The sequence below is a fragment of the Carettochelys insculpta genome, chromosome 7, assembly GCF_033958435.1.
Source record: "Carettochelys insculpta isolate YL-2023 chromosome 7, ASM3395843v1, whole genome shotgun sequence".
Taxonomy (NCBI): domain Eukaryota; kingdom Metazoa; phylum Chordata; order Testudines; family Carettochelyidae; genus Carettochelys; species Carettochelys insculpta.
The window spans coordinates 75,311,208-75,328,195 of NC_134143.1; the positions used below are offsets into that span (position 1 = coordinate 75,311,208).

Here is a 16,988-nt window from a genome sequence, read left to right on the forward strand (position 1 = left end):
CGGCGAGTCTCCCGTCACCCAGCAGAGCCAGGCAGGGCCGGGCCCGGCCCATGCTACCTAGGAGGGCTCTGGGCTGCACCCCCAGGGCGGCAGGAAGGGAGCTGCCCAGTCCTGCCGCTGGGCACCCTGGTGCCCCCCCCAAGAACACCCAGCCAGCAGAGGCGGCTGCCCACCCTCACCTGCCTACGCACCAGCCAGGGACCCCAGGAGCACGCGGGGCAGACCAGGCACCCCAGCTTTAATGTCACCCCCCCGGTACAGACAGACCCGCTGTGCCACCCCACCCCGCATCCAGCGCCCGTCCCTGCACGAGGGTGGGGGGCTCTAATCCAGCAGGAGAAGACAGCCAGATGCCAGCGGGTGTTGAGCGGCAGTGCCCAGGCTGGGGGTCCATGGTTGGCCCGTTGCAGGCCGGGCGCTCGCTGCCAGGCTCAGAGCAGCCGGATGCCAGCAGGTGCCAAGCAGCAGTGCCCAGGCTGGGGGTCCATGGCTGGCCTGTTGCAGGCCAGGCGCTCGCTGCCAGGCTCAGAGCAGCGGGATGTGGGATGGCTCCCATAGGCGCCGGGCCAGGTCGCAGGCCTGCTGGATCACGCGCTCGGGGGGGATGACGCCCAGGTGCAGAGTCAGCAGCTCATAGCACTTCACCACCTCCGTGGGGTGGCTCTTGCTGCAGTAGCGCAGCAGCTTCCTGTGGTGGAGCGGGAGGGGCAGCGGTCAGGCCAGGAAGCCTCTGCGGGGCCCCCCACCCCAGGCAGCACAGACCAAGCGCCCCGCCCCCTCCGCCAGACAGGGAGACACAAAAAGGCCCAAAGTCCATTTGGCCCAATGGCCCGTCAGGCGCCACTGGCAGCAACCATGCCCGCCAGAGCGCCAGCGGAGCAGGGACCGAGAAAGGGATCCCTTCCCGTGACCCATCCCCGCACCGACCCGCCAGGGCTTGACCCAGCCCTGAGCCCTGCCACCGCCTCGCTCTTTGTGCCAGCCCGAGGGGGTGGATTGTTTTAAACCTGCTGCCCCTCAGGCTGCGGCGCCTCTGGCCGGCAGAGACGCGAGGGGGTTGGCAACCTGTGGCTGCTGGGGCTGGGGAGCCAGGCCCCATGGGGGTCAGAGCGTAGCACTGCCAGCTCGCAGCACCAGTGCCAGGTGCAGCATCACCCTGGCAGGCGAGGGGCAGCTTTACACCCTGGGCTCCCCCACCCACTGGTGCCCCAGCCAGCAGGGCCGGGCAGGCCCAGCACTCACCTGTAGTAATCGCCGGCCAGCACCCCGATGGGAGTCGGGTCCTCGGAGAGAACAGGAACCTCCGCCACCTCCAGTCGGTAACCCTGGGCAGCAGAGGAAGGGCGTGAGGGAGCCAGCCACACCCCTACAGGAGCCTGGCAGCTGCAGGGGCTGGCGCAGGGAGGGCTGAGCCAGGCCTGGGGGTGCAGGACCATGGCCCAGGCGATGCCAACCCCTCCCACCACCTGGCCCAGAGGTGGACTGAGGCTCATCGGGCCGGGCCGGGCCGGGCCGGGCCAGGCAGGGCAGGGGCCAGCCCCCCACACACCAGCTCGTTCTCGAACCAGAGGAAGTAGCAGCAGTAGTAGTCACCGTCCCGCAGCGTGAAAGTCGTGTAGCCCTTCTGCAGGTACCGCCGCGCCAGACCCAGCACAGCCCACACCTGGGGGAGATAGGGCAGCTGCAACTCCACCAAGATCGTCCTGCGCCCCGTCATCCTCCCCCACAGGCAGCTGGGGCAGAGCAGAGCTGCAGAGCTCTCGAGCCTCCAGCCCAGCTCCCAGGGCCCCGCCACCCAGACCCCACCACGCCCAGCGAGGGATGGGCAGAGCTCTCCCCCGCTCCGGCCCGGCTCCCAGGGCCCCACCACCCAGACCCCACCACGCCCAGCGAGGGATGGGCAGAGCTCTCCCCCGCTCCGGCCCGGCTCCCAGGGCTCCACCACCCAGACCCCACCACGCCCAGCGAGGGACGGGCAGAGCTCTCCCCCGCTCCGGCCCGGCTCCCAGCGCCCCGCCACCCAGACCCCACCACGCCCCGCGAGGGACGGGCAGAGCTTTCCCCCCTCCGGCCCGGCTCCCAGCGACCCGCCACCCAGACCCCACCACGCCCAGCGAGGGACGGGCAGAGCTTTCCCCCCTCCGGCCCGGCTCCCAGCGCTCCGCCACCCAGACCCCACCACGCCCAGCGAGGGACGGGCAGAGCTTTCCCCCCTCCGGCCCGGCTCCCAGCGCCCCACCACCCAGACCCCACCACGCCCAGCGAGGGACGGGCAGAGCTTTCCCCTCTCCGGCCCGGCTCCCAGCGACCCGCCACCCAGACCCCACCACGCCCGGCGAGGGACGGGCAGAGCTCTGCCCCATCCAGCCCGGCTCCCAGGGCCCCCCCACCCAGACCCCACCACGCCCAGCGAGGGACGGGCAGAGCTCTCCCCCGCTCCGGCCCGGCTCCCAGGGCCCCACCACCCAGACCCCACCACGCCCAGCGAGGGACGGGCAGAGCTCTCCCCCGCTCCAGCCCGGCTCCCAGCGCTCCGCCACCCAGACCCCACCACGCCCAGCGAGGGACGGGCAGAGCTTTCCCCGCCTCCGGCCCGGCTCCCAGCGCCCCGCCACCCAGACCCCTCCACGCCCAGCGAGGGACGGGCAGAGCTTTCCCCACCTCCGGCCCAGCTCCCAGGGCCCCACCACCCAGACCCCACCACGCCCAGCGAGGGACGGGCAGAGCTCTCCCCCCTCCGGCCCGGCTCCCAGCGCCCCGCCACCCAGACCCCTCCACGCCCAGCGAGGGACGGGCAGAGATCATCCCCCTCCAGCCCGGCTCCCAGCGCCCCGCCACCCAGACCCCTCCACGCCCAGCGAGGGACAGGCAGAGCTCTCCCCCCTCCGGCCCGGATCCCAGCGCCCCGCCACCCAGACCCCACCACGCCCAGCGAGGGACAGGCAGAGCCCTTCCCCCTCCGGCCCGGCTCCCAGCGCCCCGCCACCCAGACCCCACCACGCCCAGCGAGGGACAGGCAGAGCTCTCCCCCCTCCGGCCCGGCTCCCAGCGCCCCGCCACCCAGACCCCACCACGCCCAGCGAGGGACGGGCAGAGCTCTCCCCCCTCCAGCCCGGATCCCAAGGCCCCGCCACCCAGACCCCTCCACGCCCAGCGGGGGACGGGCAGAGCTCTCCCCCCTCCGGCCCGGCTCCCAGGGCCCCGCCACCCAGACCCCACCACGCCCAGCGAGGGACGGGCAGAGCTCTCGCGCCTCCGGCCCGGCTCCCAGCGCCCCGCCACCCAGACCCCACCACGCCCAGCGAGGGACGGGCAGAGCTCTCGCGCCTCCAGCCCGGCTCCCAGCACCCCACCACCCAGACCCCACCACGCCCAGCGAGGGACGGGCAGAGCTCTCCCCTCTCCATCCCGGCTCCCAGCGCCCCGCCACCCAGACCCCACCACGCCCAGCGAGGGACGGGCAGAGCTCTGCCCCCTCCAGCCCGGCTCCCAGGGCCCCGCCACCCAGACCCCACCATGCCCAGCGAGGGACGGGCAGAGCTCTCCCCTCTCCGGCCCGGCTCCCAGGGCCCCGCCACCCAGACCCCACCACGCCCGGCAAGGGACGGGCAGAGCTCTCCCCCCTCCGGCCCGGCTCCCAGGGCCCCGCCACCCAGACCCCACCACGCCCAGCGAGGGACAGGCAGAGCTCTCCCCCCTCCGGCCCAGCTCCCAGCGCCCCGCCACCCAGACCCCACCACGCCCGGCGAGGGACGGGCAGAGCTTTCCCCTCTCCGGCCCGGCTCCCAGCGCCCCGCCACCCAGACCCCTCCACGCCCAGCGAGGGACGGGCAGAGCTCTCCCCCCTCCGGCCCGGCTCCCAGCACCCCGCCACCCAGACCCCACCATGCCCGGCGAGGGACGGGCAGAGCTTTCCCCTCTCCGGCCCGGCTCCCAGCGCCCCGCCACCCAGACCCCTCCACGCCCAACGAGGGACGGGCAGAGCTCTCCCCTCTCCGTCCCGGCTCCCAGGGCCCCGCCACCCAGACCCCACCACACCCGGCGAGGGACGGGCAGAGCTCTGTCCCCTCCAGCCCGGCTCCCAGGGCCCCGCCACCCAGACCCCACCACGCCCGGCGAGGGACAGGCGGAGCTCTCCCCCATCCGTCCCGGCTCCCAGGGCCCCGCCACCCAGACCCCTCCACGCCCAGCGAGGGACGGGCAGAGCTCTCCCCCCTCCGGCCCGGCTCCCAGCGCCCCGCCACCCAGACCCCACCACGCCCGGCGAGGGACGGGCAGAGCTCTGCCCCCTCCGGCCCGGCTCCCAGGGCCCCGCCACCCAGACCCCTCCACGCCCGGCGAGGGACGGGCAGGGCCAAGGCCGGTACCTTGCTCTTGACGAAGGCAGCCAGGGCGCCCCTGCCCAGCTCCGAGGCGGAATCCTCGGCCACGTGGAGGGAAGGGGCCACCATCTGCCCGGTGCTGCGGTCCACGTAGATGAAGTGCACCAGGCCTGGGAAGTCCTCCAGGTACGTGGGGCAGGTTAAGGGCAACCAATGACTACAGTGACCCCCAGCGGCAGCAACGACACCCCCAGGCCATGGAGAGCTCCCCCAGTCCCCCGTGGAGGTCCCACTCCTACCTTCTGGGGGTGGGAATCCACTGGCCCCTGCCCACAGTCCCAAGGACACTTCCTGGGCCCCCCAGACACAGGAGATGGGGAAGGAGCTCTGCCCCCAGCCTGTCTGGGGCCAGCTGAGGTCCCCGCTCAGAGGCAGGACCCGGCGTGGCTCTCCTGGGCCCTCCCGTGCGGAGCCAGCTGCTGGGAGAAGGGGCAGGGCGCCCTCGCCCACCCTCGTGGTGCCATTCAGCTGCCCTCAGCCTGCCCGAGCCTCCCCGGCCCCCCACCGGCCGTGGGGCAGCCCCCCGTGAGCTGCGGGGTGACGGATGTGACACCACGGTGACGTTCCGCCTGCTCTTCACCAGCAGGAACTCCTTCCAGTCCAGCAGCTTCTCCCTGCAGAGCGAGGGCCGGGCCTGAGCCTCAGCCGGAGCCGGAGCCTGGAGCCCTTCTGTCCTCCGGGGGCTGCACGGCGCCGGCCCGGAGGGACGACATTGCCCAGCACACGGCGCGGCGCCGGCCCGGGGGGACGACATTGCCCAGCACACGGCGCGGCGCCAGCGCCGGCCCGGGGCAGGGGGGGAAGCTGCCTCTGCCCCACTCCACAGCCCACTGCCCCCCCCCAACTCACCGCACCAGCTTCTGGGCCCAATCCTGCAGGTCCTGGGCCAGGCCCTGGGAGGTCGGCGAGCTGAGGAAGAGCTGGCGATAGACAGAGCAGAGCTGCCGCCGGACGCTGCCCAGCAGGCGCAGGAGCCTGCACAGAGACAGCCCCTGAGAGATGCCCCCAGGACCGGCCCAGCGCCCAGCTCCCAGCTGGGGGCCTGAGCCCCCTCCCCCCCCGGCGCACTCACTCCCCGGAGCTCCCGGCTGGGGGCCTGAGCCCCCTCCCCCCCGGCACACTCACTCCCCGGAGCTCCCGGCTGGGGCCTGTGCCCCCTCCCCCCCCGGCGCACTCACTCCCCGGAGCTCCCAGCTGGGGCCTGAGCCCCCTCCCGCCCCGGCACACTCACTCCCCGGAGCTCCCGGCTGGGGCCTGAGCCCCCTCCCCCCCCGGCACACTCACTCCCCGGACCTCCCGGCTGGGGCCTGAGCCCCCTCCCCCCCCGGCACACTCACTCCCCGGAGCTCCCGGCTGGGGCCTGAGCCCCCTCCCCCCCCGGCACACTCACTCCCCGGAGCTCCCGGCTGGGGGCTGTGCCCCCTCCCCCCCCCGGCACACTCACTCCCCGGAGCTCCCGGCTGGGGGCTGTGCCCCCTCCCCCCCCCGGCACACTCACTCCCCAGAGCTCCCGGCTGGGGGCTGTGCCCCCTCCCCCCCCGGCACACTTACTCCCCGGAGCTCCCGGCTGGGGGCCTGTGCCCCCTCCCCCCCCCGGCACACTCACTCCCCGGAGCTCCCGGCTGGGGGCTGTGCCCCCTCCCCCCCCGGCACACTTACTCCCCAGAGCTCCCGGCCTCCTGTCTGGAGAACACTTTGCTCTTGAACTCCTGCCAGGCGTTGTGTAACTAGGACAGAAAAGGCGGCCATGAGACGCGCCAGGGTCCCCCCGCCCCTCCCCCCCCCGGAGGTGTGCCAGACGCACCAGGGTCCCCAGTAATTACCCTCCCCCGGCTCGGTGCTGCACCCCCACCTTCAGGTCCTGCTTGCCCAGCTTCTTGATGAACTTGTCCATCCTGTGGCGCAGCTCAGCCAGCAGCGGGTGGGAGCGGGCGGGCAGCCCCACGTCCTGCCCCTCCCTCAGCTTCTTCTCCAGAGCCACCAGCCCGTCCAGCAGCTGGACCAGGGAGCAGGCCACCTGCGTGCTGGGGCTCTAAGGGCGAGAGCGGCGCCGCAGCAGGAACTGTTTTACAACAGGGCGCACAAGTTGGTGCGCCTCCGTTTCCCGTGTGGTGCTGCTGCGCGCGGCTGGGACAGGACCTGTGCTCTCAGGGCAGACAGGCGGCACCTGCCTGCTGGGCCTGGCCCTGTATCAGTGAGACCTGAGAGGTCAATGGCAAAACCCAGTGCCAGGACGGGACATCCAGCGCCCCAGGGACCGGGGTCTCCCCACTTCTCTGCAGGGGGCTGAGCAATGCCCCCGGCTGGAGATCAGAGAGCCGGGAGGGGCTCGGGGGCTCCTGGAAGGAGTCAGAGCTCTCGCCAGCAGTCGGCCCAAGGGGTCAGCACCAGACTGAGCTGGAACCCAGGGGCTCCCCACAGCCAGGCCAGGCTCTGGGCCCCCCACAATGGGCCGTGCTGCAGCCTTCAGCTCTCCAGCCTCTGGTGGCCAGTTACTGAACACACCATCCGTCTGACAGCGCAGGGAGCCGCTGCCAACGCCGGGCAGCCTTTGGGGCCAAGGCACCAGCCTCCTGGGGGGCTGCCCCAGCTGGACTTGCTTCCCAGAGCTTGTTGCAGGGCAGGGGTCCAGGCTAAGGGAGCAGGGGAGCCCAGGGGGCCTGACCCAGAGCCGGGCTCCTCCCACAGACTGGCCTGACCCCAGAGGCAGCTCACCCTGGTGAGGAGCACCAGCGAGATACCAGGCCACAGCGGCAGGCAGTACATGGAGTGTGGCACCAGCGGGCAGAAGCCCTCCCGCAGCGTGGCATCCAGGAAGATCCTTCTAGGGCTGGTGGTGTCGGGCGCTGGGGGTGCCAGGGCCTGGAGCGAGTCCTCTGCCACCTGGGGAGAGAGCAGCTGGCCGGAGAGCAGGGGCAGCAGCAGCCTGGGCTGCCCACATGCCAGAGGCTGAGCTGCGCCAGGCACGGCAACAGGCTGATCTCGGGCGAACTCCCGCCGGGGAAACGCAACCAGCCGTATTCTCAGACCCCCTCTGCCCCCAGGAGCCACCCACCCAGGGAACATGGGTGCAGGCAGCGCCCTAGGGCAGGCCAGGCTCCCGCTGACCTCAGGCCCTCCCAGAGAGGGGGGCAGAGCAATCCCCCAACAACTCTGGCCCTGCCTCTTTCTGCCAAACCCGCCCCCCTTCACTCCATCCCCAAGCCCTGCCCCCACTCCGCTGCCCCAGGGGCGGAGCCAGGCTACCGCTGGGGCCCTGGGCATGGCAGCAGCAGGGGATGGGCCCCTCCACGCCTCCCAAGGGGCACCAGGCAGCTGCTGCTCTGGGCCCAGGTGCTCGCTGCTGCCGGTGGTGAGAAGGAGCGAGCCGGTGGCAGAGCGGAGCTGGCTGCTGCGTTGTGCCACCGCCTGTGGCTCCTGCTGCTGCCGTGGGGCCGACCCGCACCAGGCCCCAAGGCTAACCCTCCATACAAGGGCTGAGGGGCTGCCACCCAAAGGGGCTTATGGCCGGGCCAGGCGGCAGTGGTGGGCAAGTCTGAGAGGACCGGTGGAAGGGCCTGGGGAGAAGGGGCTGCAGGAGCCCTGGGGAAGACCCCCTGGGATCGGCAGAGGCAGCGTGTGGGGCTCCATGTTCCGCCCCCCGGGCTGCACCGGGAGGAGTGTGCGCTGGGCAGGAGGGCAGGCTGCAGGGCTCTCAGCGTCCTGCTCCGGGCAGGAATCCGCAGCAGCTCACCTGGACATCAGCAGCATCCGCTTCCCCAGAGCCCTGTGTGTCTGAGCCCTCGGACCAGCTGCTGCCTCCTGTGGGCAACAGAGCAGAGAAGGAGCCAGCTGTCTGCCCCACGCCTGCCTCTGGGGTGCCTAGGGCCCTCAGCCTCCAGACACCCCACCGCAGGCACAGCACGACCTGCAGCCCCTCCGCGCAGGACTCACCTGTGCTCTGCTGGCTGGGCGAGGGCTGGGGGGTGTAGAACTGCTCGTCTGCATCCTGCCAGGCAGAGGGAGAGCGCTCAGTGGGGCGGGCGGGCGCTGGCTGGGGCAGTCAGGATGGGCCAAGCTGCACCATTACCCAGCAGTGGTGGAGGTTCGCCTCGCTCCTGGGTCATTTACAACGAAGCGCTTGGCACAGACCCCACCACGCGCAGCCGGGAAGCAGCCGTATCAGTAGGATCCCTAGACTGTACTGGGTCATCAGGGCTTCTGCTGCAGCCAGCCGGCATGTACTGAATGGGGCAATGCTCCCAGAGCAGCTCCATGCGCCCTGGCCCCGGTGCACCCCGCTGCCCCCCATGCCCTGCAGGCACTAGCAACGCCCACCCCGCAGCGTGGCTCGGCACACAGCTCCTGGGGCACTTCCCGATCCCTGTGTGTCTTGGGTTGCAGTGGGGGGGGGGGGGGGCAGCTCTCAGCACCCTGGGCCCCACCCCTGCTGGGGATCCGGGGGCCTCAATAACCCCAAGCTCCGTGCCCCGCCCACTGCACATACCTGCTCCTGCACCTCACTCCTGGGGGCGCCACTCACAGGGATGCTCTCGCTGCTCTTCGGCCTCTGGGGAGATGGCCTCCCCTCTGCCAGCTGCGGGGAGAGCAGAGCTGCTTATGGGGCCTCCGCCAGCTCCCAGGGAGGCAGCGCCGCCCAGCAGGGACAAGTACCTGGGGGCTCAGCTCCTCCTCTGCGCTGGGGCACAGGTGCTGCACCAGCAGGATGAGGGTGAGCAGGTCGGCCGGGCGGAGGGCGCTGGCGCTGCGGCTGTGGGGGGAAGGCCGGTGAGCAGCGGGAAGGCCGGCGAGCAGGGCGGCGCTCGGGGGGTGGGAGGGGGCCGTCTCACCTGGAGTAGAAGGCCAGCAGCTTGGTATGCACTAGCAGGCAGGCGTGTGCCACCTCCTCCCGCCCCCGCTGCCCCCGGGCGTTAAGGTGCTGCACCACCTGGTGCTCCAGGAGCTCAATGCATTGCTCGCACAGCTGGGGGTGGATCAGCCGCTCCACGGCCTGCGGGCAGCAGCAGAGACAGGCCAGCCCCAGCCCCAGCCCGCTGGGCCGCACGCCACGCGAGAGCTCAGTGCCCGCCCACCACCCGGGGAAGGGAGGGGGGAACCCCGAACGACTGCAGCCTCACACCACCCAAGGGCAAGCAGGCCCCAGCACCCAGAGCCATTCCCTGCTGGGGCACCCCCAGAGCCCGCCTGCGTGCCGGGGCAGGTCTCTCCACTCACAGCCAGCCCCCACAGCTGGCAGCCCCTTGGTACCTCCACAGCAAAGCTCTGGTCCGTCTCGTGCAAGCGGCTGTAGGTCTGCAGCAGGCCCTGGAAGAGGGCCCAGACGCGCCTGCGCTGCTCCGAATCTGCCGGCCGCAGCCTGGGAGCACGGCACAGAGTGAGCCGACCCCGCCCAGCAACCGCCTTCGGCTCCAGGCTGCGGCCCCTGGGCTCTGCTGGGGGCACATCTCCACCCTGGCTCCGAGCCGCTGCCCAGGCTCCCACAGCTGATGCTCTGCCAGCCGCCCAGCTGGCCGACACGGGCATGGGGAGCCCCTGGCTCAGCTATCAGCACCCCAAGAGAGGGGAAGCAGCACAGCCACGCAGCTGCCTATTAAGCCCCTTCCCTGCCCAACTGGGTGAGATGGGGGGAATCCTCTCTCCCCACTGTAGCCCCCAGGCAGCTTGCACCCAAACCCCTCAGCCCCAGTCCCACCCCGGACCCCGCACAGCCCCCACCCCCCGAATGTGTCCCACATCACCCCACAGCAGGGCGCATAGCAAACTTCATCCCCCAAGAGCAGACTGGAGTGACTTGTGCACGTGCACACAGCCTGCTGGGACCTGGCCTCCCTCCAGCCCCACAACCTGCGGCAGGGCCCAGATCCCAGCACCCCACGGGCCCCGTCTCTTCCTCTGCCCCCCCAGGGGTCACTGAGCAAGCACATCAGTGCCCCAGAGCCCCAAAGGTCAGCCCCACCCCTTCAGCACTAGCTCACCAGTCTGGCACTGGCTGCAGCCCTGTCCATGGGGGCAAGCAGCTGGCCCAGCCCGGCCCGGCAGCTACTCACTCCTTGCAGATGAGGTGTGAGTCCAGTGTGACCAGGCCGAAGTGGGCCTCAATCAGCCTCCTCAGCACGTACAGCTTCCGGCGCAGGTCGTCTTCGCTCTCCGAGCCGTCCCCATTCACGGCGATGTACAGGCACTCCCCGAACTGCACCAGCCGGCAGGGACACAACACCCGCCCCGTTATAGCTCCTGGTCGCCCCTCGTCCCGGGCCCAGCCCTGCGCCAGCCTTGGAGAACCACCTGCCCCGTTACAGCTCCTGGTAGCCCCTCGTGCTGGGCCCAGCCCTGCCCCAGCCCTGGAGAACCACCCGCCCTGTTACAGCTCCTGGTGGCCCCTCGTGCCGGGCCCAGCCCTGCGCCAGCCCTGGAGAACCACCTGCCCCGTTACAGCTCCTGGTCGCCCCTCGTCCCGGGCCAAGCCCTGCCCCAGCCTTGGAGAACCACCCGCCCCGTTACAGATCCTGGTCGCCCCTCGTCCCGGGCCCAGCCCTGGAGAACCACCCGCCCCGTTACAGATCCTGGTCGCCCCTCGTCCCGGGCCCAGCCCTGCCCCAGCCTTGGAGAACCACCCGCCCCGTTACAGATCCTGGTCGCCCCTCGTCCCAGCCCTGGAGAACCACCCGCCCCGCTACAGCTCCTGGTCGCCCCTCGTCCCGGGCCCAGCCCTGCCCCAGCCCTGGAGAACCACCCGCCCCGCTACAGATCCTGGTCGCCCCTCGTCCCGGGCCCAGCCCTGCCCCAGCCTTGGAGAACCACCCGCCCCGTTACAGCTCCTGGTAGCCCCTCGTCCCGGGCCCAGCCCTGTGCCAGCCCTGGAGAACCACCCTCCCCATTACAGATCCTGGTCGCCCCTCGTCCCAGCCCTGGAGAACCACCCGCCCCGTTACAGATCCTGGTCGCCCCTCGTCCCGGGCCCAGCCCTGCGCCAGCCTTGGAGAACCACCCGCCCCATTACAGATCCTGGTCGCCCCTCGTCCCGGGCCCAGCCCTGCCCCAGCCTTGGAGAACCACCCGCCCCGCTACAGCTCCTGGTCGCCCCTCGTCCCGGGCCCAGCCCTGTGCCAGCCCTGGAGAACCACCCTCCCCATTACAGATCCTGGTCGCCCCTCGTCCCAGGCCCAGCCCTGCCCCAGCCTTGGAGAACCACCCGCCCCGTTACAGCTCCTGGTAGCCCCCGTCCCGGGCCCAGCCCTGCCCCAGCCCTGGAGAACCACCCGCCCCGCTACAGCTCCTGGTTGCCCCTTGTCCCGGGCCCAGCCCTGCCCCAGCCTTGGAGAACCACCCGCCCCGCTACAGCTCCTGGTCGCCCCTCGTGCTGGGCCCAGCCCTGCCCCAGCCCTGGAGAACCACCCTCCCCATTACAGATCCTGGTCGCCCCTCGTCCCGGGCCCAGCCCTGCCGAAACACCCGCCCCGCTACAGCTCCTGGTTGCCCCTTGTCCCGGGCCCAGCCCTGCCCCAGCCTTGGAGAACCACCCGCCCCGTTACAGCTCCTGGTCGCCCCTCGTCCCAGGCCCAGCCCTGCCCCAGCCTTGGAGAACCACCCGCCCCGTTACAGATCCTGGTGACTACTGGGCCTGGGGCAGCAGGAGTGAGCCTCTGGCCTCTGCCCAGGAGGGCGCCTGCCAGGAGCGCAGGCGGGGGACCAGGAGTGTCTGCATTCCAGCGACAGATGCAGGTAGCGGGAGGGAGATGCATTTTCTGGTTTTGTGCAGAGCTGACCATAAGAGCCTGGCCCACAGCTGGGAAGAACTACAGCGAAGCCCTTCAGCCTCCTTGGGCAGGTGGCAGGGGGGCTGCCCACCTAGGGCATGTGGAAGGACCCAGGGTCCCCAAAGCTGCCGCACAGCTCCCCTGACCCAGCTCTGGCAGAGGGGTGGCGCTAGGAGCCACTCAAAGAGCCGCACGGCTGGGAGCCTCAGCCTGGCCCTGCAAGTACCAGGCACATCGGGTGGGTCGGATGCAGATATGGAGCGGCCCATCTGTGCAGGGCTGGAGCCTGGAGGTCCTTTGCCCCACACACAGCCCAGCCAGGGCGAGTGCCAGGCTCCCGGGCGGAGGGGGCATCGTTACCATGTGCAGCACGTAGAGGTGGGCTCCCTCCTCGGCAGAGAAGCAGGTGTAGGTGTCCGAGAGCCGCTCCAGCAGCGCCATGCAGGAGATGATCACCGGGGCAAAGAGCGTGTTGATGCTGTCCTCAAAGGCAGGTGGCTGCAGGGCCAGGCCAGGCCAGCCATGGGCCAGTCAGTGTCGCACCCCAAGGCTGCACCCCCTCCGCAGCTCAGCTCCCCCCCCCCCCAAGTGCTCAGCTCCCCCTCCACATCTCCCCCCACCACAAGTGCTCAGCTCCTCCCCTCCCCCGGGACGTCCCACAGGGTCAGCTGCCCCCCAGCACGCAGCAAGGCCCCGATCCGCACCCGCCTGGCAGCACGCGCTGGGGCCGTGCCAGGGCCCGGCTCTCACCTGGCGCCCCCCGGGCTCCGCGGGGCCGAAGCGGCGGCGCAGGCTCTCGGCGAACTCCGGGTCGGCCCAGCAGAACAGCACCTCGGCCGCCTCGCTGGCCACGAGCACGCACCGCATCTGTGGGGGCGGCGGGTCAGGGCGAGGGGGCGGCCGGGAGGGAGCCCGCCCCGTCCCCGGCTGCCTCGGGGCCCGGCGGCAGGACGCACCCTCGGGGCGCGCGGCTTCGTTCCCCATGCTCGGGCGCTCCCGCCGCCCGCCCAGCGCTACCGGGGCCCCGTCCGCTACCGGGGCCCAGCGCCCACTCGCCTCCGTTCCCCCCTTGCACCAGCCCGCCCCGCCCGTTACCGCGTCCGCGTCCGCTTCCGCGCAGCTCCACCGCCGGGCACGGCCCGTGGCGCACCGCCGCACTCATGTGACCGGCTGGGGCGGAGCAGCGACCGGCGGCGCGGCCCCCGGCCTCGCCCACACCCGCATCTGGCTCCGCCCACAGCCCCGCCCCGGCCGCCCCCGGCCCCGGCCCCGGCCCCGGCCCCGGCCGACTGCACCGCGGCGTTTCGGAGCCTCTTCCGGCCCCTCCCCACAACGCCCCCTGCTGGGAGCCCCCGAGCCAGCCCCGGCCCCCTCCCCAGAGCGCCCCCTGCTGGGAGACCCCCAGCCAGCCCCTGCCCCCTCCCCACAGCGACCCCTGCAGGGAGACCCCCAGCCAGCCCCGGCCCCCTCCCCAGAGCGCCCCCTGCTGGGAGCCCCCCAGCCAGCCCCGGCCCCCTCCCCAGAGCGCCCCCTGCTGGGAGCCCCCCCAGCCAGCCCCTGCCCCCTCCCCACAGCGACCCCTGCAGGGAGACCCCCAGCCAGCCCCTGCCCCCTCCCCACAGCGCCCCCTGCAGGGAGACCCCCAGCCAGCCCCTCCCCAGAGCGCCCCCCCGCTGGGCCCTTCCCGCAGGATTGTCAGGGCCATATGGAGGCAGGGGCCGTGGGGCCTGGACTGCCCCTGCCCCATCCTGCCCCAGGCCATTCCTTCCTCTCAGCCCCCCACCGTGGCCCTGGCTCTTTCTGGTTTACAGTGCTGCCCCTGTGCAGTGCCACAGCCAGCAGGGTGGGGCGCAGCGGAGCCGGACAGGCGGGAGGTGAGACGCTGGTCGTAGCAGTGCCTGGCCCCCACTAACCACCCCGCCACTGTGGCCCCCCACGGCCCGGAAGCACACGGGCCCCACGTGAGGCCCGGGGCGCTTGCCTTGCACCGTCTGAGGGGTGGGCCAGGGCTGCACGCTGCAGCGAGGGAAGGAGGCGGTTGGCTTCTGTGGGTGGCCAGCAGCAGCCCGGAGGTGCAGGCAGGGAGGGAGAAGCAGCTTCCAGCAAGGCGGGGGCGGGGGCGGGTAGGGGTGTCTGGAATGAGCTGTGCACAGCCAGGGCGCTCCTCCCCGGGGCTGGGAGCAGCTCCTGGCCCTGCCCTTCCCCGCAGTGCCCACCTGCTCCTGCTGCCCCCATTCTGCTGCAGCCCAGCAATCGGGGATGGGGGCATGTGGCCCTGCGGCCCCATCCCTGTGCACTGCCTCAGGAGGACGCAGAGCGGGGTAGCAGGACAGGCAGCTCCCATCCCGGAGGCCCAGCCGGGTGTGGAGGGGGGGTTGGTCGGTTCCCCTGAGGGCGCAGAGAGCGTCACCCCCTGCCCGCGTGAATCCTGCCACCTCGAAGACTCCAGCCCACCAGCCTGTCCTGTCTCACAAACGGGCTGTGGCGAGCTGGGCCCCGCAGGGCTCCGGCCGCCCCTGAACTATTCTGCCAGCTGGGTTCAGCCGAGGGCAATGCAGACCCTCTCCCTGCTAGGCTCCTGGGGCCTGACGTGACAGCAGCCCCACTCCCTGCCCACCCCAGGTGACCCTGGCCCGGTGGGACCCAACTCCCAAGGTTCCTGTCCTCACCCAGGAGGCCTCCCGCAGTGGGGAGACAGCTGGGGGCAGGGGCCCGTTCTGAGACAGCTGCTGCAAAGGGTTTTGCGTGTGCAGCCCCAGAGCTGGCCGGGGCTGCAGGGGTTTGTCTCGACCCCTCCCGAGGCCCACGGGGCCTCCCGCTGTTCAGAGGGGTGGGCTCCATGCTGCTCTCCCTCTGCCCCGCAGGCTGGGAGAGGAGGGCAAAGGAGCAGACACGCTACAGCTGGGAGGGAGCCCAGCAGCAGGTGGCTCCTGGGGCAAGTGGCGAGTGTGCTGGAGTGGGGGGAGGGCATGTGTGAGTCAGGCTGGATGTGGGAGACAAGCAGAGCAGCTCCCAGTGGCTAAGGATGACCCTGCGGCTACAACTGGCAGGTGACACCTCTGCCCTGAACAAAGAGGAGGGAGGAGCCGAGCTGGTTTTTGAATCGGGGCGGCAGTTAGGAAGCGGGGGAAAGGGAGAGCTGGAAGGCAGCCAGCCTGGCGAGGGGGAAGCTACACCCCAGAGGGGCACCCCTCGGGGTCCTCTCCCCAGGACGGGTTGGAAGGACTGTCTCTGGCGGCTGTGCTGTCGCTTCTGTGAGAAACTGGGCATCTGTTGCCTAATAAACCTGCTGTTGTACCTGCTGAGTGAGAGTCACTCCTGCCAGCGGACGGGGTGCAATGCAGGGGGACCCCTGAACTCCATCACCGCAAGATGCTCATGTCCTGGCCAGGTCCAGTATGTGGTGGGGTGGGGGCTGCCCCTTTCCCTCGCACTCAGCCACAGCTCTCCTCTTGATAGTACTGGGTTGGTGTGGGCCCCGCTCATTGCAGTAGGACATGCCCCATGCGGAGTGCAGCCCTGCCCTATGAGCCAGGCGCAGGCACTGGGGGGCAGAGAGCACAGCTGGGTGCAGATCCACGGCGCTGCCCATTTCTCTGGAGACAGAGGGATGGGCAAGGAGTTCTGTCCTGGGAGGTGCTTTGGGCAGTAGCCCCAGACCTCAGGCACACGCTGGGGAAGGGGGATGGGGGCAGAGACGGGTTTGCACCAGGGCAGCGGGTTGCTGACTCACGCTGGTGCTCAGGGAGCTGCTGGGCGCTCTGTGCTGTGATTCGCAGCTAGCCAGCACCCTCCCAGGTACAAGCCACTTGCATGGGGCTCAGGGGAGGAAGAAGAGAGCAGCTCCCTGGGCCTGCCTGCGTTGGGCATGGCTCCCACCAGGCCCGCCAGAGGGCGAGGTGGTGTGCAGCGCTGGGCCTGCCCCTCAAATTCACAGCACCCCGCCTGTTATTCGAATGGGCCCCAGCCAGAGAGTGTGAGTGCCCAGGATCTGTTCCCGCTGTCCTGGTCTGCCCGGCCTGGCCTCTGCCCTCCTGCCAGCTGGGCCAGGTCCCCAGAACCCCCACCTGGCTGGGGAGACTAAAAGGCTGGGCCACGTGGCTGCTTGCTGCAGGGGCAGGAATGGTGGGGTATTTGCATGTCTGCCTCCTGCTCCCCAGTACGGCAGCACCCACCCGTCCTAGTGATGGATGGTGCAGCCACCTAAGTCACCAGACCCCAACCCTGCTGGGCCCCCTCCCTGGGCTGAGGGCTGCTGGGAACGTGCGCACTGCTACAGGGGTTGAGACGCCACTGTCTGCGCCTGCAGCGGTGGGTAAGAACACCGCCTCCAGGGCGCAGAGGCACCCGCTGCGCCAGCGGCCAGCCCTGTGACACGGCGCTGCCTGGCCAGTGGCACTGCACTGCTCGCATCCAAGAGCCACACACTACGGCTGCCTGCAGTGCCTGAGCCTGCCTCGCTGGGTGGGAGGGGAGCCGAGGCCATGGCGTGGGGGTGCCCAGGAGCCAGGGGAGGGAGCGGAGGAACCCAGGAGTGACCAGGAGCTGGGAGAGCCCAGAGACACGGTGCTGACTGGAAAGGCCAGGCTGTAACACGGCTGCACAGGCTTCTGCCTGGGCCGTGGATCAGGGGTGCAGCAGGGCTCACCTCTCCACATGCTGCCTTGTGCTTCTCGTGTTTCCCAGCCCCGGCTCCACTGGGCACCAGCCTCCCAGGCAGTGGCTCTGGCCCCAGCTGGTGCCGCTGGCCCTGCTGGCTGGTTGGGGGCCACAGCCGCAGCCTCACTTGGGCAGGGGGGCCCCCAGAGAAACGGAGCTGGCTCGGCGCTGGGTGTGGAACCCGAGAGGC

The 16,988-nt window shown here is 71.2% G+C and overlaps 1 protein-coding gene across 2 annotated transcripts; it reads right to left on the reverse strand.

The window, feature by feature from the left end:
• Window positions 1-221: 221 nt before the first annotated feature.
• Window positions 222-13,373, reverse strand: HPS1 (HPS1 biogenesis of lysosomal organelles complex 3 subunit 1). Of its 2 annotated transcripts, none has more exons than XM_074999364.1 (19): window positions 13,235-13,373; window positions 12,890-13,006; window positions 12,500-12,637; window positions 10,430-10,572; window positions 9,630-9,738; window positions 9,212-9,372; window positions 9,036-9,132; window positions 8,869-8,958; window positions 8,316-8,370; window positions 8,116-8,183; window positions 7,098-7,265; window positions 6,235-6,414; window positions 6,042-6,109; window positions 5,232-5,357; window positions 4,931-4,996; window positions 4,368-4,512; window positions 1,566-1,663; window positions 1,243-1,325; window positions 222-688 (listed from the first exon to the last, which is right to left on the reverse strand). In XM_074999364.1, exons 2-19 carry the CDS (start codon window positions 13,004-13,006, stop codon window positions 642-644), a joined length of 1,959 nt encoding a protein of 652 aa, XP_074855465.1. In that variant the 5' UTR covers window positions 13,235-13,373; the 3' UTR covers window positions 222-641. The 2 variants fall into 2 exon arrangements, with proteins under 2 accessions (XP_074855465.1, XP_074855464.1); XM_074999363.1 differs by having other exon boundaries at window positions 1,550-1,663.
• Between the last annotated feature and the right edge of the window lie 3,615 nt (window positions 13,374-16,988).

Bases quoted from the DNA above. Each gene is read 5' to 3' on its own strand.
- HPS1 (XM_074999363.1), bottom strand. From the start codon at position 13,006: ATGCGGTGCGTGCTCGTGGCCAGCGAGGCGGCCGAGGTGCTGTTCTGC. The intron at 8,184-8,315 runs GTGAGTCCTGCG...TGTTGCCCACAG, and splicing joins GCCCAGCCAGCAGAGCACAG to GAGGCAGCAGCTGGTCCGAG. The intron at 6,110-6,234 runs GTGGGGGTGCAG...TTTCTGTCCTAG, and splicing joins TGGGCAAGCAGGACCTGAAG to TTACACAACGCCTGGCAGGA.